Source organism: Amphibalanus amphitrite, unplaced genomic scaffold, assembly GCF_019059575.1.
Source record: "Amphibalanus amphitrite isolate SeventyFive unplaced genomic scaffold, NRLGWU_Aamphi_draft 001041F_arrow, whole genome shotgun sequence".
Classification (NCBI taxonomy): domain Eukaryota; kingdom Metazoa; phylum Arthropoda; class Thecostraca; order Balanomorpha; family Balanidae; genus Amphibalanus; species Amphibalanus amphitrite.
The window spans coordinates 26,746-54,230 of NW_024882535.1; the positions used below are offsets into that span (position 1 = coordinate 26,746).

A 27,485-nucleotide genomic window follows, 5' to 3' on the forward strand; every position below is an offset into this window, starting at 1 on the left:
AGATATTTGTCAAATATTTCTGCGTTCCAGAAGAGCGGCATCACGAGTCACGACTAATGGGGTATGACTGCATCGTGATATATCTTCCAGGGGTGGTAGTTACAATGAATAAAACGACTCGTCGAAGCTATCCATTGGTACGAGAAATGGGTAATAAATGGGTCAAACAGTTCATAAACGTAATAAAAACGGTAAAATGCAATATTATATAATCCATATAATTGGAAACCAAGTTGCACTTACAACAGGCAGTAGGATAGCGATGAATGGGCACAGACTGGGTCCATGCGTGTCACATTTCAGTCATAAATAATAGCTAACATCTATATACACAACATCAAATATATGACTAGGCGCTCCGGGCACATATCCTTTACATCCCACCAGCTTCAGCTCAGCGCGCTGACCGGGGACATTCACATGCCATTTACAGGCTTCTCACAAACATAATTCGGACAGTAAGTGATGCGTAGAAGGAGGCACAAGAGTCACAAACACTGTCAGTCACCATTGTCCTCCAGAGGATGAGTCCCGACAAATCGTCTATCAAAAAAGAAGGACGGCGCTGTCGAGATTCGAACCGATACCCTCCGTATAACATCACGACTCCTGATTGGCCGGCCGCTTGACCTTGAGCCTCGGGCGCCGCAGGGCGACCTTGGAGCGCCGCCTGCGCGCTCGCCTCTGATTGGTGTAGCGCCGTATCACGTGACGCAGCCACTTGCGGTAATTGGCCAGTTTTACGTAGATACCGTACTTGCCCTTGGCGCCACAGCCCTCGCCAAAGCTAGTGATACCGTAAATGGACCACCTGAAATAAAAGTAGATACCTGTTAGCACATCATCGTTCGGAAAGCGCTTATCATGATATGGCTCATTTGCACTGAATAGGCCAAGCTATCTAACCGACTTATTTCCTGGTTGTTTACTCGTAAGAACCACCAACAAAAACAAGTGCCACTGATATCTGAAGTCGGTTATTACATTTCATACATAGCCAAACCACTATTCCTCCTAGGCCATAACTGTATAATTATTCCCAGAAAGCCTTAGGACTATGCACGCCTTGGTATCCATCCCACATCCCTCCCCTCTCACCCGTCGCCCTGTTTGCAGACGAGCGGTCCCCCGGAGTCGCCGGCGCAGGCGTCCACCCGGCCCTTCTTGTATCCGGCGCAGAACATGTTGCTGGTGATGTGGTAGTCGGCGTAGGTGGCGCGACACCGCGAGTCGCGCACCACGGGCACCTGCGCGTGGGGAGGGGTTGATCAGTGGTCAGTTAGGGAGGGACAGGGGGGGGGGCTCAGACGGGCAGTGAGAGGCATACGGAGTGAGGAAGGTATGGTCCATTGTTCATAACTCATTAGGTAGAGGTAAGTGACAACAATTGCTGTTCAAACAGCTGCTCTCCAAACAGACGAAGAATCCGAAGCTTCTGAACATTCATTGTAGTTCTTGTATCATTACATTGTTCTCAATAGCTTTACGTGATCGCAATGCTGCTAAATATCACGCACCTTCGTAAAGAAATTCACACGAGGCGAGGAACTAATGTTCGGCTGCCACAAGAAGCAATCTCACCTCCGCCTCTCTGAGTACGTCCGAGCCGAACAGGTGAGTAATTTTCGTCTTCCCCCAGCCTGCCACGGTGCACTTGGTGCCCGGCCGGGGGTGGCGGCCCCGCGGCAGGCACACGGGGGTCGCCTCGGACGGCTTCAGAGGGGCGCGCAGTCGGATCATAGCCAGGTCGTTGTCGACTGTCTCCGGGTCGTACCGGGGGTGCTGGATCACCATGCTGGGCGTGATCTGACGGACAGAGGGGTAAAGTGTTGACTCTTAGTGGTCAACAGGTCATGAGAATTTACACAGCAGTCGAAGTCTCTTTGATCCAGGGTTGTATACCAATCAAGTCGATTGAATTGATTGATTTGATTCAACGCGTATTTTGAGTTGATTGGATTGAGTCGATTGACTTTTCGAGATGACTGGTTGACTGACTCGTTTGACTTTAGCGACTGGTTGACTGATTTGATTCCCGAAAATTAGAGTGACTCGTATGATTGAGTCGATTGAATGGAAAGTTCAAATACGTTTTAGTTGACGAAAAATAATGACACCAATTGATGACATCAAAGATCACAAAACAACACTGAAAACTGCTTGTCATCACAACTGCAATATGGGGTAGATGGCCAAAAAAAGAACAGGGCCTAAACATGAACAGCCAACTTTGACTTTCAACTGTAATAACTGCTCCAATCCTGGTGATAGAACCTGGCGATGCACCTACCTACCTTTCTGCACCCAGCAGGAAACGTTTTTTTTTTTTAATCCAGATGATAAAGTGCAAGGCCCTATATACTAATAAAGTGTGATTAATTAATAATTCACATCTCCACATCTCCTCAGAAACAACCCACTGAACTCTATAAATATCTGAAACCCCTAAAAAAATAACTGAAACAAAAGCGCCGTTTTCGTCTCGCTAATTACGTTTAGTACCTAATTAATAGCTAATTTGCTGCATTGTTTAATTTGCAGCAGAACGTTTGTTGATCCTTTTCTCCTGAGAGCCTAAGCATAACATATTTAATATATTTCATTCTCCTTAAAGGGATTATCAGGGTTTAAAAATTGAAAGGAATCGGCATAAATTTCCAATCAATGAACTCCCCAGACTCTGCCGATTCTAAATATATGCATAAAATGTAAATCGGTACCAAAATTTGCGAGATATAGCCGTTTCAAAATTGACAAAATTGTACTTACTCACGCAAAACAAGTACTTGGGCGGCCAAGTTGGCCCATCACTAAAATGTAAACAAAGAGCAGCCTTGGGAAATTTCGCCAAGGCCGCCGCACCGCACTGTCGATTTCCACAAGACGGGCCTTGTCTGTTTTGTTTTTGTCTGTTGTTTTTAGGGCCTTGCAACAAGATTTCAGTGCTTGGCATTGAATTTGGATATGAACAAATTGAAGATTTGCTTTTCAATAAGACAGCAAGAGTTATCAACATTGCCAAAGTTATTATTTTGATTTGGGTGTGATTTGAATAGCTTGAGCTTGTTTGCTGATCATCAAATCTTGATTAATATCATTTAAATGTCAACAATTTTCAAGGGTAAATTTGAGTGTTTTATTTCAATAAATTGAAATGTAAGTGCATCAGGCACAAGAGCTAAGTTTCAATCTGATTATTTTGTCAAACTCAAGAGTGGTCAATCTAATGTAACGTCTTGCGAGAAAGCTTACCTAAGTGACTGAAGAAAGCGCTACCTACAGTTTTTCAAGATCTATGTTGATCTGTTTTTTTCGAACAACAGGTTGTACAACATGATGTTGTGACATGACCTCTGTGTCCTGTACGTCTCCCCTGCTGCTGCAGCAGAGCCCCGGCTTCAACTATAGTTTGTTATGGGTGGGCTCTCCGTGAACGTCTTGGTGCGTTTCTACATATTGCTGCTGTGAAAGGACGGTAGGTACATGAAAAAATATGTAACTTGTATGTTTTTTATTGCCCTGGTACCTACTTAATGTATATTTTTGTTGTTTATGAGTGATAAATGAATATATTTTGAGGAAAATTGAGGCATTTCAGTTTTAGTTTGTGGAACAGAACAGAAGAAGCTGCTGAGTGCGGATCATGCTTCAATTGAGAGAATCATCCTCAGTTATCTACATATAGGCATGCTTTGTAAGCTCCTTGCATTTTGCCAGCTTCTACTTGCTAGTCAAAGTTGTAAGAAGGGTTAGGGAGAACAATTGGTACACATGCCACCATGTGCAATCACCAAACGAATGAACGTGAGGGCCAAGTCCTTCACACAGCATGGATGCTTATAGGTACTGCACTAATGTATAATGTTCATTATGTTCATATTAGCAACTCACCCAGGCAGCCTGCCTTGTGGTATTTCTGAGTTTAAGATTTTGTAAGACTCACACTAATCATAAGGTAAATTATATTGATATGTATGGATGAACAATGTGCAAAGGGGTCGCACGTGCCTGCTCAGTGCTCAGCCATGGATGCACGTGCCTTCTCAACAATGGGCGTGCTTGCAGACATCTCCATGGACGAACAATGTGCAAAGGGGGGGGGGCGTGCCTCCGCGGCCGCCTGTTGGCTCAGCCGCTGCTGCTGCTTGGCGCCGCTGCTGAGCGCTGCCGGAGACGCCGCTCGCTGCCGGAGCTGCCGGAACAGTCACCGGAGCTGCCGCCCGCTGCCGGAGCTGCGGGAGCCGGGCCCGCCGCTCATCTGTCAGGACCGCCGACGGCAGCACGCCCGTCTGTCAGGGTCTGTCAGTGCCGGCAGTGGACGCGCGCGGGTGCGGGCCGGGTACGGACGCGCGCGGGTGCGCGCCAGGTACGGGTGCGCGCCGGCTATGGACGCGCGCGCGCTTGCGTGCCGACGATGGGCGCGCGCGCGTGTATGCCGACCATGGCTGCCGCCCGCTGCCGGAGCTGCGGGAGCCGGGCCCGCCGCTCATCTGTCAGGACCGCCGACGGCAGCACGCCCGTCTGTCAGGGTCTGTCAGTGCCGGCAGTGGACGCGCGCGGGTGCGGGCCGGGTACGGACGCGCGCGGGTGCGCGCCGGTACGTGCCGGGTACGAACTCGCTTGGGTGCGCCCCGGCTGTGGACGCGCGCGGGTGCGCGCCGGGTACGGACGCGGCGTGCTCGCCGGGTAAGGACGCGGCGCGCGCTTGCGTGCCGACGATGGGCGCGCGCGCGTGCATGCCGGCCATGGCCGCGCGCGTGCGCCCCAGCCATGGACGCGCGCTAATGCGCGCCGGCGATGGGCACGCACGTGCCTGCTCGGCAATGGATGAGCGACGAGCGTGCCTTCTCGGAAATGAGTATACATGCAGACATTTCATGGATGAACGCTTTCAATATGTTCAATGTGTTGAGACGGATCTGAGTAAACTGGAGAGAAACTAGGATAGTTTTAGTCCTGCTCAACTAGTTCTGCCAATAAGTACAAACACCACCTTGCTGCCAACTGCTTACCAAATACCGCATCTGTTGTACCCTTGCATGATGCATATGTACATACAGAAAAAAATACAGTCTGTTGAAATCTGAAAACATACACTGCTGAGCACTGTGGATGAATCTGTATGAACCCTGTGGCTCAGCGAAACCTTCTGGCCCAGGTTATAATTGACAGTGAATTAGGAATCAATCCTTGCGAAGAGAAAATAGATCATTGTGCTTTAGATGAGCATAATGAAGAAGCGTTCCTGAAGTTGACTTAGTGGCTTTCCATCATCCATGCCAGATGGCCAAAACACACCATTTCAATACTGTCCCAAAAATATATTTCAAAACACTTATTGCATGGCTATACACACCAGCTTTCTCAGTCACCACACTCAAACCAAGGCCATATAAGGGTAGTAGTATAGCAGGCGTCACACTTGTTTTTTTTTTGCAACCATGAACGAACGAAGAGAGGCGCTGTAGGTTAGGTTTGGTTTGGTAAGGTTTGGTGAGAAAGCATCTCTGGGTATAGCGCATCTCCTTGGTTGCAAAAAGAAGTGTGACGCCTGCTTTATGACTACCCATATAAGTAGACTCAAACACAGTCTACTGATACAAACGTCACTGGTCTCAAGTCTGCGCTCAATGCACCAGATGTACACTACTCACAATACGTCAGGACTCAACGTCAGCCACCAATTTTCTACATCAAAACTGACATCAGGTTTTCAAAGTAACAATGTATGTGCCACTTCTGTACTTTGTGCTACAAACACAGAATAAATGATATCAGTCAGCAATGCATTGCTCATTGTCAGCCAAAGTCTGCAAATTCAGTCCGCAGGCTTTGCAAGTAAGTGCAAAGTCTGCGGAGTTGCTTTACACACCACCCACTGAGAGAAAAATTTACTCTAGGCTCTCAGAATTCTCTGGAACTCCCGCCTAATAAATCTTCGAAACTCCCTCAAATGTCGGTAAGCCTAGCGTAGTGAAGAGTATTTCCAAGAGTTTTCCGGTAGAGTTGCCAATTCGGCTGCGTCCGGGGAGTGTATCGTAGAGTTTACCGAGTGTAATGCTACGAGTGTTAGGTGTACTCCCTTCCGCGATGCCTATCTACACTCCTCATTTCTAGCTGAAGCTTAAAACCAGTTTCTTCAGGTGAGAGTTTTGGAGAGTTTTGAAGAAAAGTAATGTTCTGGAAACATCGGCGGCGCTCCGATTGGCAGTTGGCATTGTCGCCATTTTCAGCGTTAGTTGGTTGTGCCCGTTGTGCCGCTGCGGCGCGTTTGTGCCGGCCTTGGTTTGTGCAGTTGTATCGGTGTCGTGTATGTATGGTGATCTTATTTTTGTTATTTTACATAGTAAGGCCAACCAGTGTTTTTATATACCTTGGGCTTTGATGGCTATAGCTCCAACTTTTTGTATGGTATGGCCTTTTGAGTTCCTTGACGTACCAACCGCGGAAGACTGTAAGTATTCTCCGAAATTCCGTGGTTGGTGACTGAGCTGGGGGAAGTTCAATTAATATGTGCTTGTACCTAACTATTCATTGTTAACTGTTCATTGTCATATCACTAATTGTCTTATATTGACTTAATCCGTCAAGTGTTGAATTTGGCTCCATGGCCCAATCTTATAAAGTGCCGTACTATTCTATTTACGGCATTTGGTAACATTCACAGTGTTACCAGGGCCCTGTTTCACCGGTGATAGCAGCACGCTGCTTTTACACGTGTCAAATTGGGTTTCCATGGAAACATCAACAGGCCCATTGCCCCAACACTACCACAAGTGTGACGTCAGCCCGCGCAATTTGATAGCAGCGTGGTAGCAGCTAGATATTGCAATCCCGGGATCGGGATCCCGGGATCCCGGCAGGATTTTAATCCCGATCCCGATCCCGAAATTCCGCCAATCCCGGGATCCCGAAAAGAATCAGTTTTCACCTTGAAAAGAATGCAGCCGCTGCACGAGTCTTGGTTACACTGTTTATTGTGCTGCGTGACATAAAGCAGATAAACTATTTAGCTGGCACCCCGTATTGGCCGTCCACAATTGACCGTGTTGGTAGCTCTCGGGTATCACCCACAGCGGTTAAGCCGCTACGTACGAAAAAAGGTCCCGAAAGCCAAAAAAATGCAGCATCAGCGCTGCAACATCTTTATCAGGATCACAGATCGTTCAGCGATTCTGACTTGCCCGTCCGTGGCCGGAACAAAGGAGGTCATCAAGACAGTCTTTGAGCTCGTGTCGCAGAAAGATGTCACAGATGTCACGCAAGTGACGGCAGAGCTCACTGATTCAGACGTTGAATACGGTAGAGTGGAGCTCTCCCAGTCAGTGATTCTGCTCTCATTAAGCGACTTTCGAGCAAATTCTGAGAGACATTAATGATGAAAGCGGAACCGGAAGGAGGTGAAGTGACCAAGCGACGTTTTGAAAACACTGTGAAATAGGGAGCTGCCAAAGTTGGCGTACACTGGTTGCGAGTTTTTAAGTAGACCAACATGGCAATGGCTTAAAATGTCGCGCTAACTACGAGTAGCGTAGACGAAGAGTGAGTGAGGCGTGGATGTGCTGGAACCTGTCTAGTAAACGATCTGGTCGACGCACAGTTTAATGAAGGCCAGTTGGGAATAAATGCTAATGCTAATCAAATCGAAACGTTTTATTCGCAAATTCAATCGTTTTTAATGCAAATGACATGGTCTAAGGATCACTGAAAACACTTTGGAAGAACGTTAAGAACGTACAGGGGTATTTAGACCCCTGTGGGGTAAAATGTTATGCCACCGTTTTTCAGAACCTCCATGGTTCTTCACGTAGACGGCTTTGCATTCTCATCAAAAGAATCCACACGATTCTTCCAAAGACTCTTATGAGGTTTAGGGTTTATAATAAGAGCGTTCTTAGCACCTAGATAAGAACCCCAAAGGGTCTGTGAAGAAGTCCCTGAGGTTTATAGGGAAACCACCCTGTGTTCTGAATATCGGTTGTAGAACCCTTTCAGTTCTATTGCAATACCGCAAAATCCCCGTTCATTCGTCTATTGAACCTCCCATGCATGGCTATCGACCTGCGCCGTCACATCTGCTGCGCAAACACAGTACTTGATACACCTTAAAATGTATTACCTTCCTCTTTACTCTGAGCAATCAGCCTGCAAGTCTCCAGTCAGGAACAACCAGCCCATGCGATCAGCCCGCAACCAGCCCGCATTCAGTCTGCGATCAGCCCGCAATCAGCCTGCAGGAACGCTTTCCATTCGGCCGCGTCACTTGCCTTACACATCCAAGCCAAAGAACTCCAGGAGCCAAATATGAGCACATTTTTAGCTTTAGCAAGTGGATGTTTTCACAAACACTATGTTTGCGCTATCGCCCATGTCAGCAGCCGGGTGGCGATATCGCATTCTCCCAAATCACATACAGTTTCTCCTTCCACCACCAGCCTCAAGCCAGAATTTTCGACGATGTCGACGTCTCCGCGCGGCGCGCGCCAGGACGCTCTCCTCAGACTCCAGGGCCTCAATCAGAGCGGAGATGGCCTCGTCCCCTAGAATGAAGAGTCGGGCGGATGCGTTATTCAACAGGCAGGGAGTAAAGAAACTTAGATTGACTTCAGAGACCATGAGCCTACTCCAAAAATAAAATAATGCACTTGACATATAAAGTGCAGTATAGATAAAATATTGCACTAATCAGCACGAACATATGTTTATTAAAATCAGCCAAATTTATACCTAAATCAATTGACCCCAAAATGGTAAGCTGATTCTATTCCTGGTTTATCTTCATTTGGAAGATTTGTCTAAATACCACATGCATAATTTAAGCTATGGGGCATTTATACAACATATAAATACTTACTGCATTGATTGGTCTTGCATATGAATTGTCTTCATCCAATGCATTCATCCATGCATTTGAAGAGCGTTGTGATATTGCTTATTATGGTCAATCACAAGTAATATAAATAATACACAACAATTGACAAGCAAAAAATTAACCTTATTTCAGTTCTTCAATATTTGATTACTTGCCATTCACCCAATCTTGCACCAGCCGCTCGTCACTGCACAAAGCGTGATCCAACGCGATCGAAAAATGGCGATCGCTTCCGGTGGACGCTAGAACGTGGTACCGCGGGCGTGGTCTTGATGAAAGCCATTACACTGATTAAACCACAACCCCTTCTTCTTAAACCCGATGCTAGTTCGTGCAAAACCTTCAAAGGGTTTATCTTTCGCGCGCTTGGTGTGACGTAATATCACGTGACTAGGGAGAACGAAGAAGAACGGGTGTTGGTCGAGTTGAAGCCCCCCTGGGGCCACTAAGATTGCACGCGAAGAAGCAGCACGTGTCTTCGGTCTATGTGAAACACTGTGTGTGTTCTTCTTGAACCAGACGTTCTGCTTCGCCTCTAAGCCAGTTTACCCTAATACCCAAAAAACCTAAGTGTGGAATATTTTAAGATGCTTTTGCATAACGTTCTTTCAACTTGTTTTCAGTGATGGCTTTTGGTTGCCTCTTTGTTTGTGGTAAGCTTAAAGACGCAAAATATGTCAGTAGGAAATCACTCTTACGACATTTAGTGACAATGCCGGGATCCCGGGATCCCGGGATCCCGAAATAAAAACTTTCGGGATCCCGGGATTGGCAAAACGTTCCGGGATTGCAATCTCTAGTAGCAGCGTCCCGTGAAACATCGCCCAGTGCTGACTGAGGCTTATCTGAGTCAACGAAATGATTCTTTAGACCGTCAAATTACGCTGGACAGAAATGTGTGAAAACCATTTTGCATTCGATCGTATGATCATTGATTTGGTCGTTTTCTGCAGCTGAACTTCAGCCAGTGCTGCCAGATCCATTCCACGTCGTTAATAAGATTCAGCCCATGTGATATTGTCACTGCAGTTTCAAACTACTTGTGAAGGCCATTTCAAGGGACATGGCCATTTCATGATTTTGACATGGGATATTCTGATGGTTTTTAAGGGCTGGAAAAAAAGAAAAAGCCTCCCTTGCATCCTATACTTAATGATTAAAAAAAAGCCTTTACAAAATTTTGGTCGGTGACGGTGCATGCTATTTTCTGTAGACAGTCACTCCCCTTAGCTGTGTGTTCACATGTTATAGGTAGGCATGATAATGTATTGTCAAATGTCAACACAGGGGGCTCAGGGCCTGGTGACCTCAGATGAACATTACATACCAACATCATTCATCGTGTAGGGTTTATGATGCGAAGGTAGAATGAAGCAGCTAGGGTTAAATCTTGTCTTGCGCCAAAATTTCTTAAATCGTCTGAGCAAAAATTTCGGTACATATAGATGGAGTCCAAGTGGTAGGTAGGTTGGTAGATAAGTCATAGGGCGGTAGGTTGTAGGTATGAAGGTTTTAGGTTAAAATGTTTTAGGTTAGTAGGTTAGCATTTAGCAAGTAAGGTTAGGTCAGAGGGCTGTTCGGCTGCGCAGCCAACATGAAACATGCTGCAGCACGCATGCGCAGTGAGGGCTATGGCTCCCGTTAGTTCCGCTGACACCACTGCGTCATCGCCTGTGTGACGTCACCTACTCTGCCGTCCAATGGCAAAAACCATTATGTTAGGTCACAGGTCAATGTAACATTATGGGTTTTGCCTTAGGACGGCAGTACTGAAGCATACTTGTCTTTCCTGCAGCACACAAATAGTTATTGCAGGAGACGAAAGTGGCGCGGGTTGAAGTTTACCTATAATATTTCTTATTGTAAGAGGTTTGTATGCTGTTATTTGGGTATCATTATCACTCTTTTCATTGGCACATTACTATTATCCACATTTGAACGCAACTCAACAGTTATTTGAGCAAAAATCACCATTCCCCCACACCACGGTTCACCGCGGGTGGAATAGGCTGCAGCAGCAGGGACACTTGGCCACTGCATACCGGCGGAGAGTGAGCAGAGCCAGGCGGCTGACGCCACCCAAGTATGACACACGCAGCACAGATTTATGCTGCAGGGACCAGAACAGCCCTCAGGTTATATTTTTTCTTCCTTGGATTTCACCTACACATTTACCAAAATTTCTTCATCCACTTGTGCGCCAAACATGTGGGTACATGAATTCTTTTCCATCCTGGGGCACATATGCTGGTGCTTGCTTGGGAGATGGCAAAACTAGGCTTAGCTGGTCATTATTTTGATACATCATTAATTTAATGTACCTGCTGAGGAAAGAACTGGCATAGTAGGATCAAAGTCATAGTAGGATCATAGTGTCATTGAAGGATCAAAGCATTTATGCAGCATTTGCTAACCCCGCATTCGATGTCTCGGACGTTGAAGATTCTAAGTCGTTCAGCCAATCCCATTCAAGGTCAGCTGCGGTTATGGAATGTGATTGGCCGGATGACATAGAATCTTCGTCGTCCGAGAGACATCAAACGCGAGGGAAGTCACAGCTGCTGACCTTGCTTTTTTCTCATCAATGAAGGCAGAATAATTAATATGAGTTGAGATAGAAAGAAAAGGTTGGGACTTAGAAGCACCTTGCTGAGTGTAAAAAGGCCAGACCAGGCTTATAATTATTCGTGTAGCAAAAAACACCTCAGTTTGAAGCAAACTGCTCAGAATTAACCCTCGCCCGCACATGCCATTTTCCCATCCTAGAACGCACATGGGGGGGGGGGTTGCCACCCCCCCGCGCCATTTCGTTCCTGTTGGAGATAGAGCTTAGCAGTAAAGACCAAACAGATTCTTTGGGAAGAGACGAATCCAATGATACCCAGTTTTACCTTCTCAGGTCAGTCATTGACCTTCCAGGTCAGGTCAAACTAAAAAATGTTGCTGTTTTGGGTCACCGTTGGATATCAAGTGCGCTGCTTATCAAATACCGATGACGATGCTGTTTTCTGGTGCCAAGCCAGCTAGAACCTCTTTGTCACACTATCCGACCAGAATTTTGCTGCTGAGGTCATTTCAGGTCAAGTTAGGTCAAGGTCAATTATATATGTTTGTATGTCTGTGTGTGTCTGTGTGTATACTGATGTGTGCACCGATTGTTTTTGGGTCCATATCACATGAAATCACGATCTGAGAAGCTATTACCAAAAATGCAGTCAAAAAACTTCACAAAATGTAAATTCAGCTTGCCTAAAACGCAATTATCTTAGATGACCTAGGTTGACCTTGACCCTGACCTTGACCCCTGTACATTGTCGAACAACATGTTCCATGATAGGTGGGAGGTAAGACTGGCAAAAAAGGCCGAAATCAGGGTGTCAAAAGCTCACAAGGCCCATGGCAAACGCAAGATGTTGAGAATTGGCCATTTGGGTCATGACATGACCTGAAAAACAAGGTCATATCTCCGAAACCAAAAATCACAGAAACTTGAAATTTTCAGTGGACATCAAGAAAGGATAGACGAGCAGCTATACGAAAAATCAGCCTTCTAGCTCTAAAAATGTTGAGTGCAGAGCAGAAAGACTGCCTGGGGGGGGGGGTGGCAACCACCCCCCCCCCCATGTGCGGGCGAGGGTTAAGTATTTCTGGGATTTATGTGGCAACTGTTTGTATATTTGTGTCATTCAGAATATTTTATCATTTTGCCGTATTGTGGCAATTTAATCTCACTACATGTCAAAATAGTCTTAGCTTGTGGCAAAACACCTTCGGATGCAACTACAACTTGTAAAAAAAAATTGCCCCACCTGGTAGACATGATCCAAACCACAGCTAAAATAATATAAAAGTTGTTACTGACTAGATACTAGAAACTGGCAAAGGCAAGGACCCAGTCCTCCCAAGTCACTGACACCGTTGGTGTGGTTCTTCAATGGTTGTCATATTTTCGTGATTTCCCTGGATAGCTGCCTTAGTTTTGCTGTGTTGTATATAAGTTTTGCAACATTTGGACACATGCCATAAAAAGTTTCTGAAATCTGGCAAGATTTCAACTACATTCAAATGTCACAAACTGAGGTATTTTGCTACAGAAGTAGTGAAATTGCTACAGAAACTGAAGTGCTACAAATTGAGGCAATTTTATTATAGAAGTAGGTACAGGATAAAGGACCAAGCAAGCATTTCACCCCATTCGAAAAGTTTATCATTATAATAAGTGGTGAACTAGTGACTTTCAATTTAAAATGATGGAAGATACATACCTCCCTGGTGCTCCAACAAATAAACCTAATCTGGCAGTCCCTATGGGATTGTAGTACTTAAATGCCACCAAATACATCACAATAATGCACTCTAATAAAATTAAAGAAGCAAGGAGTACAAAATATTACCCAGCCTTGCTTAACTGATTCCAGGATATTTCCTGCCAGAGTATGCCAAGTGATGAACAGAAATATATTTTAGCCAATAGGTATTGAACAAATATTTTAGGTTGTGTTTTGCATTTGTATTTAGGGATTCCCAAATAAAAACCACTTGATGTAAAATACAGTAAACCGGAGTGACAATGATATCCGGGGTGCCTATGATCATAGACCATTTTGGGGCCTAAAATGAGCATTGTGCAGCTGTGAACTGTATTTGCTATGCCAATGGTTATGTTTAGCAATGAAGCATTATAGCAGACACTTTGGTCCCAGTTAAAACAATCATGTTCATGTCACATATTGTTTTTTGTCATTGCCATGAAGTATGAATTCTCTAGCATCTCCAGCAATAGGTAATAATGGTAAAGATGAGAAAGACCCAGATAAAGAAAGAGAAAGCAAAGGTCCAGATACGGAGGACGGAGAGTGAGCATTGAGCTGCAGCCTCCATCTGTGATAATTGGAGCATCACAGGGAAGTGAAAAAGTCAATCAACTGGGAGGGACATGAGCAGTGTGGCAAGGCAAGTGGTCCCACAGCCACCTGCAGACAGAGTGTGATGAAGGACAGGTAGCATGTAGCTTAGGAATATGTGACTGTTACTTTACCTTGATGTCAGAGGTTAAAGTAGCTAATCTTGCTGTTTATGGCTCTATCCCGCGCCCCGCTGGGCTATTCAGCCATACGCGCCCTGCTGGGGGGGGGGGGGCAGATTCTGCCCCCCCCCCTGTCTAACTTCCGAACCGATGGTCGTAGAAAGACGGGGAAAACGGCAATCGAAAGCTCTCAACAAGGCGGATCTTAAGAGCCCAATTTTTTTTGCTTAAGTAGGTCAGAGGTCAGGTCAAGGTCAGGTCAAGGGTACAAAATGCAAGTTTCTACAGTATCGGCCTTGAACCGTAGTTGCCGAAGAATGGACTGAGACTGATTGTCCAAAACGTGTTCTTAGACTACCAAGACAATATTCGTTGCACACAATGTCATTCAAAGGTCAAGGTCAAGGTCAGGTCAGGTCACCGAAAACAAAATATAGAAAAGGGCATGTGCGACACATGTTTTATGGGTCATTTTACTCATGGAATTCAATAGGCACACTCAATAAGTGATATGGACCACCTCTGGATGAATTTCAGGTCGAGGTCAGGTCAAGGTCAGGTAAAGTGAGGTCAAATTTTGAAGTTGGTTGTTAAGGCCTAAAAAGATGTCTATCCGATGCAGTTGTTCACGGCGAATCGAATGGTGCTATTTTTGTTTCCGTACGAGGTCTAGAACTTCCAAAAAAATCATTTTTTATTTTTTTTGTGTGTCGTGACGTCATAAAATTTTGAATAACTCCCACATTTTTGAACCGATTCTTCTAAAAATTGGTATGTAGGTGCACATAGACCACTTCTTTGACATATATTCCGGTTTTTTCGATAAACTCAAAATTTTGGATTTTATAAATATTTTCCCAAAAAAGTCAGTTTTTTGGAAAAATTTTGGCCAAAATCCAAAATTTTCAAAAAACCGAGATAGCCATTTGATAGACAAAGTGGAATCACGTATAACCTTTTTTGTTACGTCTTGATTCCTTTAAAAATGAAGATGTTAGCGGCGTTTGAAATTTTGCCGTTTTTTAGGCGAAAATGGCGAACATGACGTCACTAAAACGTCAATTTCTCAAAAATTTCCGACGGATTTCGCTCAAATTTTCAGGGTACGTGTCAAATTGATGTATGATAAGGTACTGAAAGTTTGACGTCGCTGGCGTAACGCGTTTAGAAGTTATTGGCGAAAAACGGGAGGGGGGGCAGATTCTGCCCCCCCCCCCAGCGGGGCGCGGGCTATAATACGAGTTTAGGCTTGGAGGTCGGAGCATTCAACTTTATTGTAATGCCTCAATGATTCATAGTTTTGCTGTGAAATGTGTGAGTTTTTGTCAAGCAAAGCCTTTGATTCTATTTAAAACATATAAGTTGATCACACAAGCCCATTCTGAGGGCTGCTATGGCTCATGTAAGGTGATTTCAATGTAGTGATAAAAGTTATCCTGACCTGTGGGTGAGAATTATCACTTTTTGTAAAATAAATTAAAATGTTTATGATAAATTTCAAGACCTTTACTGTGCTCAGTTAGATAGAGCATTGTCCAATTGGTATGATATAACAGTTTTTTCCCAGAGTGAAAGCTCAAGTGATATAGAAGATATTGTACCATAATGGTCAAAAGTGACAAAGGTTTACAGTAATTGCTTTACCATTGCACTCTCTTAAAACTGAAGAAATTCACAAAACAAAATCAGGAAAAGAAAGAACACATCCTTCCAAGGTAGAAAAGTGAGATCACAGTAGCTCTATCCGTTTCTGAGCTATGCGTCGCTTTGTCGAAAGTTATCAAAGTTTGACCTGGGAACTGGTGAAATTTTACCTTTGGTGACCTCTGGTGACCTGACCTTTGACCCGACCTAAAAGTGAAGTAAATAATTTCTTAATTATTTTTGACGCTCTTTCGAACGCCGCCTACGGCGTGTCGCTACGTGGCCCAGGAGCCGAGTTAAAGGGTGTGTGTGTTCAAACACCTCCCCCCCCCCCAGCAGGGCGTGGAACTCCAGTTCCCCCAGCGGGGCGCTGGTCAACCATGATATGCCATTCAATAAAGCATCCTCTTCATTTGTGCAAATCACACTTCCAGCAAAAAAGGTCATTATTCTTTTCTTTCCTTTACAGGCCACTGACAATGCACCGATGTACATACTGCAGCTTCAGGACAGTTGTGTACAGAAAGTTTTGCAAACATATGCGTTCTCATGAAGATAGATCCGATTTCAGTATCAAGTGTTTTCACTGCCCCAAATCATATGTTACTTTGCGGCAGTTTCAGAGGCATATTGAGTGGCATAATGTTGTAGCAACAAGAGACGGCGCAGATATTCGAAGTACAGACCACCAAAGTAATGAGGATAGAGATGCAGTTACCACTTCTCCAGAAATTATGGGGACAGCAGCTGCATCGGTCGTGGAACTGCAGCCGCAATCATTTCTTGAGCGCCCTTCCACGTCTGTCAGAACAAGCAGTTGCACTGATGTTGCAGACTTTGTGCTGTCTCTTGAGTCCCAGAACGTTCCGCAAAAGATATGCGAAAGCATTGTCGCCGAATTCAAGAAGTTTGGCGCTAAGGTAGTGCAAGAATGTATGGAAAGTAGCCGAGTCAATGCCCCAGAGCTGACCAAGACTGATGGAGAAAACCGAGAAAACCAGCCAGGCATGCCTGCTGCTGTCGGAAGTTTGGCACAATGCGATGTAACTACTCCCTCTATCGATGCGTTGGCTGATGTGGACACTCACCACAAGCTGATGAAATTTGCAACCCAAGAGCGTGGATACATTCCTCCCAACCGTCATCTTCTTGATAGTGCAACAAAGAGAAGCGTTCAGAGCGTTTCAATCGTTGAACAGCTGCGGACGGTTCTAAGCTCTAGTGCTCATGAAATGGACTTTGGTCGAAAGGAACATTCAGGCTTGTACAGGGATGTTCGTGATGGTTCAGTGCACGACTGTAGCGAGGATATGCTTCATCTTATTCTTTACTTCGACGAGTTTGTGATATCGAATCCTATTGGAAACAAGACTAGAAAATACAGTATAGGTGCTGTCTATTACGCCATCGCCAACGTGCGTTGTCGCTCCAGCAAGCATGACGTCTTCTTGGGGGCTCTCTTTCATGCAGTGGACCTGAAAAAATATGGATGGGAAACTGTTCTCTCGCCAATGCTGAACGAGCTGAGCATCTTGGAAACAGTTGGTGTCACATACCGAAAACAAAACGCTACGCGAACCGTTAAATGCGTTTTGGCGATGATTGTCGGTGACAACAAGGGAAGCCACCAGATCGGGGGTTATTTCACATCATTCTTCAACACAAGCCGAATATGCAGGTCGTGCCACGCCACGACTCCAGACATCCAGGAGAAGTTTGAAGAATCGCAGTTTGAATTGCGTACCAGGGCTCAATATGACAGCGAAATACGCCATTTGGAGTTGGAGGGCTTCGATGAGAAAATCCAGCAAATGTTTGGCATAAGGCAACGATGTGTCTTCAATCAGCTCGATTCCTTCCATTGTATAGACGGGTTGCCATTCGACGCAACTCACGACCTCTTCGAAAAGGGTGTCGTGACGCGTACGATTGAGCAAGTTCTTGAAACACATATAAAAGAAAAAGTGGCGTCGTTAGAGGGCCTGAACGGTGGAATACAGCGCTTTACCTATCACAGAACAGATACCAACAAGCCGCAGCCCCTACGAAGGCTTCCGGGAGGAAAGCTATCTGCATCCGAAACCTGCAGCGAAACATGGACGTTGTTGCGGTTGCTACCATTGATACTGCTGGACACGTGTCCAGCAGTATCAATGTTAGCAACCGCAACAACGTGTCCAGATGCACTTCAGCTTGCTGCTAATCAGAAGCATGCCGTTTTGACATCTCTGATCCGGCTGGTGATGGTCCTGATGGCGGATGCCTTCTCTGAAGAAGACGTTGAGGCATTACAAAGGGAGGTCAGTGCTTGGCTGACAGCGTTCCATAGAGAGTTTCCCAGCTTCCAGATGACGCCTAAATTCCACAACCTCATTCACTATCCTCAACAGATACGGAAGCATGGCCCGCCTTGCAAATATGCCTCAATCCGCTTTGAGGCCAAACATCAGGAGATGAAGGGCTACCTTAGCACATCTAGAAACCGAATCAATCCCTGTAAAAGCATGGCTGAGTGTCATCAGCTAAAAACGGCTATATATCTGCATAAGCAGAGTGCTGCAAAGGAGCAGGTGCAGGTCGCACAACCAAGCACTGCTCACCCTACGGAGGTGCATGGGGACGAAAGTTGCTCAAAGTTGAAACGTCTGTTATGGCACGGCTATACCTACTACGCGGGAGATTGCGTTTCTGTTTGTGAAACTGATGGAAGCGTAACCTTCGTTGTCATTTCCGAGATGAGCGATGCAAATGGTGTATACAAATTGGATGGGTGGAAGCTGGTCGACGTCGTTTTCGTTGAAGAGTTGATGGCTTTCCGTGTGCGAAAAGGACCGATGATACATGCGAAGTTTGAAGACCTCTTCCATTACAAGCCGATGGGTGTGTATGAGGTCCGAGACTCAACATATGTTGTTCCTCAAATGATTACTCAGTTCAAGAAGAAATAAAACACTAACCTGTTTAGATCAGGCAGAATGACTCAACCGTACGACATGGCAGTTAAATCAGGTGAGAATTATTATTACTCACACCAGAGTATACCAAGAAAACAGCAAAGTATTGTGATTGAGTGCAACTTGCAATGTATGATTCATTTTCTATATTCTGACTTCTCTAGTCAGAATATAGAAAGTTACCTAAAAGTTTCCTTCTCTAGTTTCCTGAAAAGAAACGTGGGTCCTATGAAATATCAAATATCATCCAAATGATTACACTGTCCCTTTAACCGCAGCCCATTAACAACTATAACCGCTGCCCATACTGTCCATGGTTTTGATGAATCGCTACTATATAGTTATTCCTGATATTTTTATTGTTGTGTTCCAGACGGCAGACCTACATCGAATATGGCTTCTACTCGTGTACACCCAGTGGAGTACGATGGGATATGGAGGAAGATACGCGTTGCTGATGGTGAGAGCCTGTATGATTCTGTCAAGTGTGCTTTCCCGGAGCTAAGCAACATTGTGTTTGGCGTGCGCTACTTTGATGATGAAGTACAGACTTGGCTCGACGTTCGGTCAACGGAAGAGCCGCCAAACAAGACCAAGTTGCTTGTTGTTCATGGCCCCAGTCGACCTTCAACAACTTCCAGTTCTACTACGGGATGCCAGTCAGTCAACAAGTGAGTATATTGGCCGCATAACTAGACAAGAATTAAAATAGTTTATTTGAGATTTACAGTTTATTAGTATACGAATCTTAATTTCCTTGGACGGCCTTCTACGGGTGTTTTCATTTAGTCTGTTGGCCGATAATGCATTGACCCTTCTCGACTCTTCATATGAACTTGCATTGTTTTTTATTTCCTACCAATACTTTCTGACAAGCTTTCAGATGTCACCTGTCGCTCATCGCTGTGAAGCTTAGGAGCCAAGTTAGACGTGGAGGGGATGAGATATTCAATAGGTACCGGGTACCAGCGGCATATACCGTAGCAGAGTATCACACTCGTCGCTTTCGAGCATATTATAGTCAAAGAATAATTTAAATGGTCATCACGTGAACAGAGCGCGTTTTCATAAATAACATCAGAGGCCTCTTGCACCAAAATCCTCTTGCACCAATGCTTGGACTCTGTTGCACGGTACTCCCATTCCAAGACTCTACCGTGACATTTTACCTATCAATCTATCAAACACCTAGGGGTTTACGTTATTAGCTGATTAAAAAAAAAAAAAATACCACCGTTAGCTTAGCTAATTCTGAAATCGGTTTTTCGATTCTACTTAGGTATTTTGGTGCAAAAAACCTCTGGTCCCTAACTAAGTATGAGATAGGTATAGTTCGCACTGACGAGTTCCCAGTGCCAAAAGTAATGATGTTGCGGAGAAAAAAACACAGGTGGATTGAGCGGACGCATAGAAACAACGTCAAGTTTCTAGATACATAGTGCATTCCCGAATTCATCTGAAACACTCGTAATATGCCATTTTTCGAACTCTTAAGCTTATATCTTTAGGAGAGGTAGTCTGATTGCCTTCGAATTTGGTGGTTTGCTGGGGACATATGACATGCATCGCCCTAGGTGACCCTTCACGTGCACACCCCACTTATATACTCATCCCGAAAACAGCCGTATGCCAGTCACGTGCCTCAGTCGGTGGCGTTGGACTCCGTGTGCCGAGAGCACACATCCCTGTTAAAAAAGGTTGGGTTCGAAACGCGACGGGCGCTCGTTGTTTATGGACCTCCTGACGGGTATGGTGACGGTTAGTGGCAGAACGTTGCCAGTCGAATGAGGGGATCGGCCGTGCGCGGCATTTTGTGCACGTTAAACTTTGGGTCCAAATTCTCAAGACACGGCATTGCACGATCGGAGGGTGCAGGGCAGATTCAACGCAACAAGCTCCGCTTAGCGGGGGCTCTGTCCTTGATAATCCTTCCATTCAAGGGATTCGGATCAAATTAAGAATAACAAAACAAGGGATTCAATGCAAATAAGACTGTAAATGCAAACAACAAACGACTTCAACCAGTTCATAAGCGTAACTTTATATCTCTTTGTGGGTGCTCAAGCACCCCCAATCCTGAGCTCAGCACCCCCTGCCTTCTTAAAGCACCCCCAGCCTCCTCAAAACATTCCCAGCTGACTCAAGGCCCTCAATAATCAGAATGTCCATCTCCTAGTACTGTAATGAGCCCAGTGAATCATGCAAATAGGTACTATGCTTACTCAATTCAGTGACTAAGAGAATATACATTGAATAAATCACCACAAATTAAGATACATGATATTTGTGTTAACATTACATCTGATATTATCAGGGGCCCGTGAACGATTTTCAAGTTGGGGGGGGGGGGGGGGTGAGCCTAAAATACCTGACATGATGCATATAAAACAGTGGCATAGCTAGGGGTGTAAGGGGACACGTTTCCCCTCCCCCCATCGGGTTCAAAGGGACGCTTGGGTCCGAGAGGCCCTGCGGCGCCATTTGACCGCTGAGGGTTAACGATGGCCATATTTCTACTCAGAAGGGCCCCGTGGGGCTCTTTAGAGCACCTCATGGGCCCTAAATAGCCACACTAAGGTCTCCATAAGGGCCCCACGCCGACTTCTGAGGGCCTCTTGCGGCTTTTAAGGACACCTCGGTGGTCTCCAAAGGCCCGTTAAGCCTGAAACAGACTCTTTCCGCAGTCAGGAAATCGCATGCGAGAGCCTATTCAAATACATGGAAGCACGCTCGCATCAACCGCACGCACCTCCCGCGAGCGATTGATGCGAGAGGAATTACAATGTTTTTGAATAGGCTCTCGCATGCGATTTCCTGAGCGCGGAAAGAGTCTGCTTCAGCCTTTACTGGCCTCTGAGAGGTCTTACCGGCCAATGAGGGAAAGTTCTAGGTTCATTTCCCACCTGTGATGGTCCCACACTTATTTTTCTGAGGGCCCCATAACGGCAACTATGGGGCCCTCGTCGGTGCCTATGAGGGCCCACACCGGTGTCTCTGAGGGTTTCACACCCCCAACTCTGAGTGCCTACACCAGTGCCTATTAAAACCCTATATCGGCGGCTCTGAGGACCCACCCAACACCTGCGCATCTAAAGGCCACCCACTGATGACTTGAGGGCCCCACAACGGTGACCCTGAGGGCCCCACCGGCGTCTGACAGTACCATGCCGGTCTCTTAGGACCCCGCAGGACTTCTTCTGCCGGCCTAGTAATAAGGACCCCTTGCCGGTCACTGAGACCCCCTGCCGGCTTGTAGAGAGTTCGCGTCAGCAGCTCTAAAGGCCCCACACCCGTCTGTAACGGCTCTACACCAGCGTCTATGAGGGCCCGGAGCAACGCCTGTAAGGACCCTCATCGGCGCCTCTGAGAGAATCACACTAGCACCTCTGATCGCCCACACCGGCACCTGCATGGCGGCCCCACACCGGTGCCTCCCTTACCGGCGGCTCTGAGGGCCCTACGCCGATGATTCTGAGGGTGCCACCGATTACTGAAGGCACCACACAAGCCCTTAGTGTAGCTGAGCTTTAATCCCATACCGGCCCTCCGAGGGCGCCACGTCAGTGCACTCATTGCCCCACACCCCTCCCTCACACCCGGAGCGGGTAAACTGTGTTATACCTATAGCAACGATTTTACCACCGTTGTACGTTATGTATTTCTCAAAGTTGACTCAAAGTGGTCCAGTACAAAATCTGGCCTGCCACACTTATGGCCAAGGTCAGGCCCAAACACGTTTTGGGCAATCAGTCTCAGTCCATGACTCCATTCTTCGGCAACTACGGTGCAAGGCCGATACTGTAGAAACTTGCAATTTGTACCCTTGACCTGACCTTGACCTTGACCTCAAACTTTAAATTAAGTGCATGTATTTAGTTATTCGTGATGAGATCTTTCGATTGGCGTTTGAATTTTCCAAATCGGACCAATAGTTCGGGAGATAACAGGGGGGTAAAATTTATCCCCCCCAGCCCCGCGCGTTCGGCTGGAGAGTGGAGAGTGAGACCCCAGCCCCGCGCGGGTTAATGCATTGGGTGAGCCAAAATTGTTTTACAGTGGCGCTATTAAAACAAGCTCTCGAACCGATTTAACATCATTTCTTGCATGATGCCTGATGGCTACAGTAAAAAGAACAGCTAAAAAGAACTACAAAAACTATGGAATGCCTTTCTGAAAGCTACTGAGCACCCCCAATGATTTTTGGAAAACTACACCCATGAACCAGTTGGAGAAAATGTTACTATGGAAGTCACGCGAGCGAGTGCTGCTGGACCAGTTATACACCTCTCTATTCTGGAAAATATGCGACATATTAGTCCTAAAATGCACATCAAATTTGAACAAAATCCGTCGAATCGTTCTAAGATACAGTAAAAAAAAAAAAAAATGGTAAAGGAAAAGTGGCCTCTTACTTCCCGCAGCAAAGTTGTGTGTCAAATTCAGGTACCCGTGTTGTCCATGGTAGGCGGTATCTCTTCGCGCTCCGCGTTGATGAACTGGGGTTTTGCAGGGTTCTGGCGGCGGAGACTGAGCTGGACGAGTCCGAGACCCAGTTTGATGGCGTGGTTGGCGAGACTCCACCGATGCGTCTGATTCGTTCTCCGGATGCATCACAGTCTGTGATCGTCGGAGATGGAGTTGGCGTGAGGTAATTATCAAATTGTGTTTATCACGCTGGTCTGGTCGTTCTTCGCTGGGGGATGTTAAATGAAGGCGTTCCGATATGTGACAACTGACAAGGTAGTTGGATTGTCATGGATATTGATTGTCATGTAGGCATTCATGTGTGCATACATTTATTGTATGCACACATGAATGACAATATGGCAATATGCCTGTATCTTGCACATGCTCGTATATTGCTGGATTAAATACTGACCCCTGCCAACAATCTAAGTCGTTTTATAACTTAAGGGAAAATTTTAATGACGGTAATACTTTTCATGTTTGTTTTTACAGTGTTCTTGGAAGGGAAGACTGCGTGGTCCTGGATGCAGATCCGGAGTCCGTGATGGACGAACTGCTGAGGTCCCAGACTTCAATGTCGGCCACGGAAGGTGCTGTTCCGAAGACTGGACAGGGAGACGCTCGAAACGCAAGGTCAGCATGTCTGGTTTTCTGCTTGTATAAACTTGTTATGCCAGCACGGACAGGAAAACAAATATTAACGTGGAATATGTGTGGTTGATTTAAGACTTAAGAGTATCTCGCTATGCAAGGGTATGACGACCATCTTGAGATCATCGTGTTTAAAAGGATTGAAGGATATATTAAAAAGTTATTATGTTACACATGTTTGAATGTCTGTAACTTGAACCGTTCACTATGCGTGATGATGAAGTGAACTGAACAAACGCGATTATAAAGACACATGCAAAAATTGTACGTGGCGAAACGAAAATGACGAAAGAAGTGGCTTTGCTAGGCTTCGTTTCAATTGAGGGCTGTGGAGTCGATAAATTTTTGGTGGCTTTAACCCCGACTATGGCTTTGCAAAAAATTCAATCCGCGTTAAATTAGCAACCGACCAATTCAACTTTGACGAAAGAAAGAACAGTCAGTGGAAGGCCTAGCATACTAGTGTCGGTCTTACTTGTTTGTCTGATGTCCGTCCGACCTTCGAACCCTCGCTGTGCCGCTCTCCGGTTATTGGTAACAAAGACTGTCTAATACCCACGCAAAAGCCCAACGAAACATCTGGACAGCCGAAATAGAACACTGTCACCATCTCCGATTACAGTAATAAAGAAGCCAAAGGGTATTTAAAATGTTATTTAAATTATTTTCCGACTTACGGTATTATACCGGCGAAATTTTGTCGAGTTACGACGACACCACGAAAAGAGACCGAATCCTCCGGAGTTAGGTTCGATAGAATTTTGCGCTTCCAGCCTCGAGTGACGACTCGGAAAGACTCCGACTCCGACTCTGCAGCACTGTGTTTCACATTTTAGCAAACCCATAATTTGAAGTTGCGAGGCAAAGGCACGAAAAAGTAACGCAAGCCTATATTCATTAACGTACGGAACTGCTATGTAACTTGTAATGGTGTATTTTTCAGCCTCCTCAACGTTGACCGGCTGACGCGCAGCACTCGAGAGAAGCTTCTGGGTGGCCAGACGTTCGGCCGAGGTGACTGGTCGGCGCTGACTTCAGCGGTCTACGAAGAAAGCCGAGCCAGGAATGCATAGTAAGCTCGATGAACTACGCGTGTTCATTACTAAGATGAATACAAGTTGCGCTTATCATATTAAGGTGGCCATCCTTACAGATAAATGATTTATATACCTTTTGGCAAGGAGGACGTGATGATAAAACATGTAAATGATATGATCTATCAAAAAATTAATTTGGGGAACGGTGCTGCCACCTGCAGGCATACCTGTATCACTATTAGTTCGATACTCGCCACCAGAGGCAGATTGACGAAAAGGGTGCGGGATGCGGATGTTACTGAACGCTGTTGCCGAATCAGTTGAGTTAACACTCGCCCGCACACGCCTATTTCCCATCCTAGAACGCACAGGGGGGGGGGGGGTGCCAAATTTCAATTTTAAACACTGTATCGTTAATCCGCGTTCCACCAATGTTTTCTGAGATAGCACAGGTATAGTTATATTCCCCCTCCCCACGCAGCGAAGGGTCCACCGAAACTCTGTAGCACTAGAAATACTTTCCATGGACTACCAATTTTCTGAACCTCCTTTCTATGGCCACTCTGGAACCCCGCCACTTGCGTTTGGTCGCTATGGGTCTGTTACGCCTTCCTCCCGTCCTCAGCCGAGTTACCGATTCGCCTAACGTGGAGAGCGGTGCCGGGGTGCCTACTGCGTACTGATTATACCAACTGCACGTCCCATTGTCCTTTCATTTCAGCTATCCTTCCAACTACCTACCAATGGCAAGGGATATTCTCACTGCCTTCCCGAGCCTTCGCGAAGAGCTTAGTGATGTGAAAGCCACGGTAAGCCTATAAAAATGCATACAACGTATGTATTCCTTCATGGTCATGTGTCCCATCGTTTCCGCCGATTGGTTTTAATTAGTGCGCAATAGCAATGTTCAGTTCGATCAGCTCCCTCAGATCACATCACATGATTTTAGACACTATTTTTATTCTCGCTATCGTCGTTTTCTTTATTGTATCTCAGTAAATTTTATCTCAGTAACTTTCGGTGTATATGTTTCTCAACGAAGTATCATTGATATCGTTGTATATGTTATAGGCAATGTGTGGAATCAGGCATTCTATAGAATCCGTAGGCATTCTATAGAATCCCTAACCGCTTAGGGATTCTATAGAATGCCTGGCTTAACCCGCGCCCCGTAGGGGTATCGGCGGACCCTACCACCCGTAGCCCCCTAAGATCTCGGAAATTTACCGGCCGATTTTCAAAACTCAAACGGCGTTCGATAGCCCCACCGGGGAACTACCTTGTGACCAAATTTCATTGACCTAGGTCAAACCGATGACGTCACAGGTCAGGTCAAAGGTCGGATTTTCACCGTTCACAGGCATTTCAAGAAATGTGTTGTAAAATCGATAAAATTGGTAAGTTATTGAAAACCATCGATGTACATTGTTCGTCAAACACATACTTTGCTATCCGAGGTCACTGATACCAGGTCAGGTCACTGGGGGTCACAATATGAAAGTGTCGTGTGATACATGTTTTATGGTCCATTTTACATGACAAATGTGATTATGTGGGTCAGGCAGCCTTTGGGGCCAGCTTAGGTCACGTTTTGGTGAAGGTCAGGTCAAGGTCAGGTCAAATTAGGTCAAATTTCAAAGTTGATATTTTTGCATAAAATGGGATGAGTCGATGCCTGATTCCACACATTGCCTGTAACATATACACTCATAATTTCCTACCGATGTACATATGTGATGGAGATAGTGATACGCCAGGAGGAAAATGTTTTACAGCTCTGGTTCCCTTATAGGAACTCCTTGCCGCGAGGCTCAAATCTAAGTTCAAGAACCAGCGGAAGCGGTGTGGGAGCCCCATCGTGGTAGAACTGAGGAAGCAGCATGCCGACAAGCGCCACAAGTCGGACTCCCTGCTCCCCGGGTACTCACCTCCCGTCGAAAACCCGTCTCTTGACGATCAGCGATCCATCAACCGCATGTGTAATGCGCCAGACGTCTCAGAAGAAGACGTCAAACGGCTGATGGCGTCTACATTCGCGGTGCGCCGGCAGGAGGTCATCAAGGGCACTGCCATGCGACGCCTTCAAAAACGGTTTCCAAAACTGTTCTCGCAGGAGCAGGTGAGTGCCTATAAGATGGCTGGAAGTGTTTTTACTGTTAGTAAAATCGAAAACAACATATATTAAATTTGGTTCTATGCTAAGACCCTAACGGCTATCAATACATTATTTCCAATTTGGCCGAGTATATTATATTCAATTGTTATTGCGAGCCGTATACCACAGTCTGTCGGCTTTAAAGTCTTTAATTGGGACTTTTCACCGAATTCATCGTTGGGGGAGGACGAGAAGGTTGAGGGCCATCGGTTATTTTCACAGTCCAGGCTCGTAACATTCACCAACTGTATATTCATTATTTATCTACGTACACTGCAGCTCTGGACAACGGAGACTACATTCCTCCTCCCGCCCTCCACCCTCCCCCTCCCACCTCATCCCTCCTACCATCCTCTTAACACATGGTACAGCGCCGCTGCGATGTCTTAATGGCTCTGATGTTCTGCTAGATGAATTTTATGTTGCTGAAGTGCGGTGCATTTTTTTCCAGCTCTGGCTGGAGATGGGACGCATCACGGGCACTGAAGACGCGGATGGATTCAGAGAAGCATGCTTCCGCCGCCTCGATACCTGGCTGGATCGTGTGAAAGAGAAAACCGAGTGCCAGCCCGGTAGGTAAACTGTTGTACCTTGCACCCATGATGTAAATGTCCCTACTTCTGATAGCCTCATCCCAAGCAAGTCAAGCTTCGTGTCCCTGTGTCCAAAAAGGTCGAGG

General features: G+C 45.9%; 1 protein-coding gene and 1 long non-coding RNA gene across 2 annotated transcripts in view; one reads left to right on the forward strand and one right to left on the reverse strand.

The window, feature by feature from the left end:
• Nucleotides 1–197: 197 nt before the first annotated feature.
• Nucleotides 198–27,485, reverse strand: part of LOC122369482 (coagulation factor X-like) — a 94,630-nt gene continuing 67,342 nt past the window's right edge. The window contains exons 8-10 of the mRNA XM_043344274.1: nucleotides 1,582–1,806; nucleotides 1,099–1,247; nucleotides 198–811 (exon numbers count right to left, since the gene is read on the reverse strand). Coding sequence (XP_043200209.1) covers nucleotides 601–811; nucleotides 1,099–1,247; nucleotides 1,582–1,806 — 585 coding nt within the window. The 3' untranslated portion in view covers nucleotides 198–600. The remainder of the gene's footprint in view (nucleotides 812–1,098; nucleotides 1,248–1,581; nucleotides 1,807–27,485) is intronic.
• Nucleotides 24,612–27,350, forward strand: LOC122369483. Its single transcript, XR_006254406.1, has 3 exons — nucleotides 24,612–24,686; nucleotides 26,444–26,770; nucleotides 27,258–27,350. It is a non-coding gene; the product is annotated as an uncharacterized LOC122369483 (long non-coding RNA).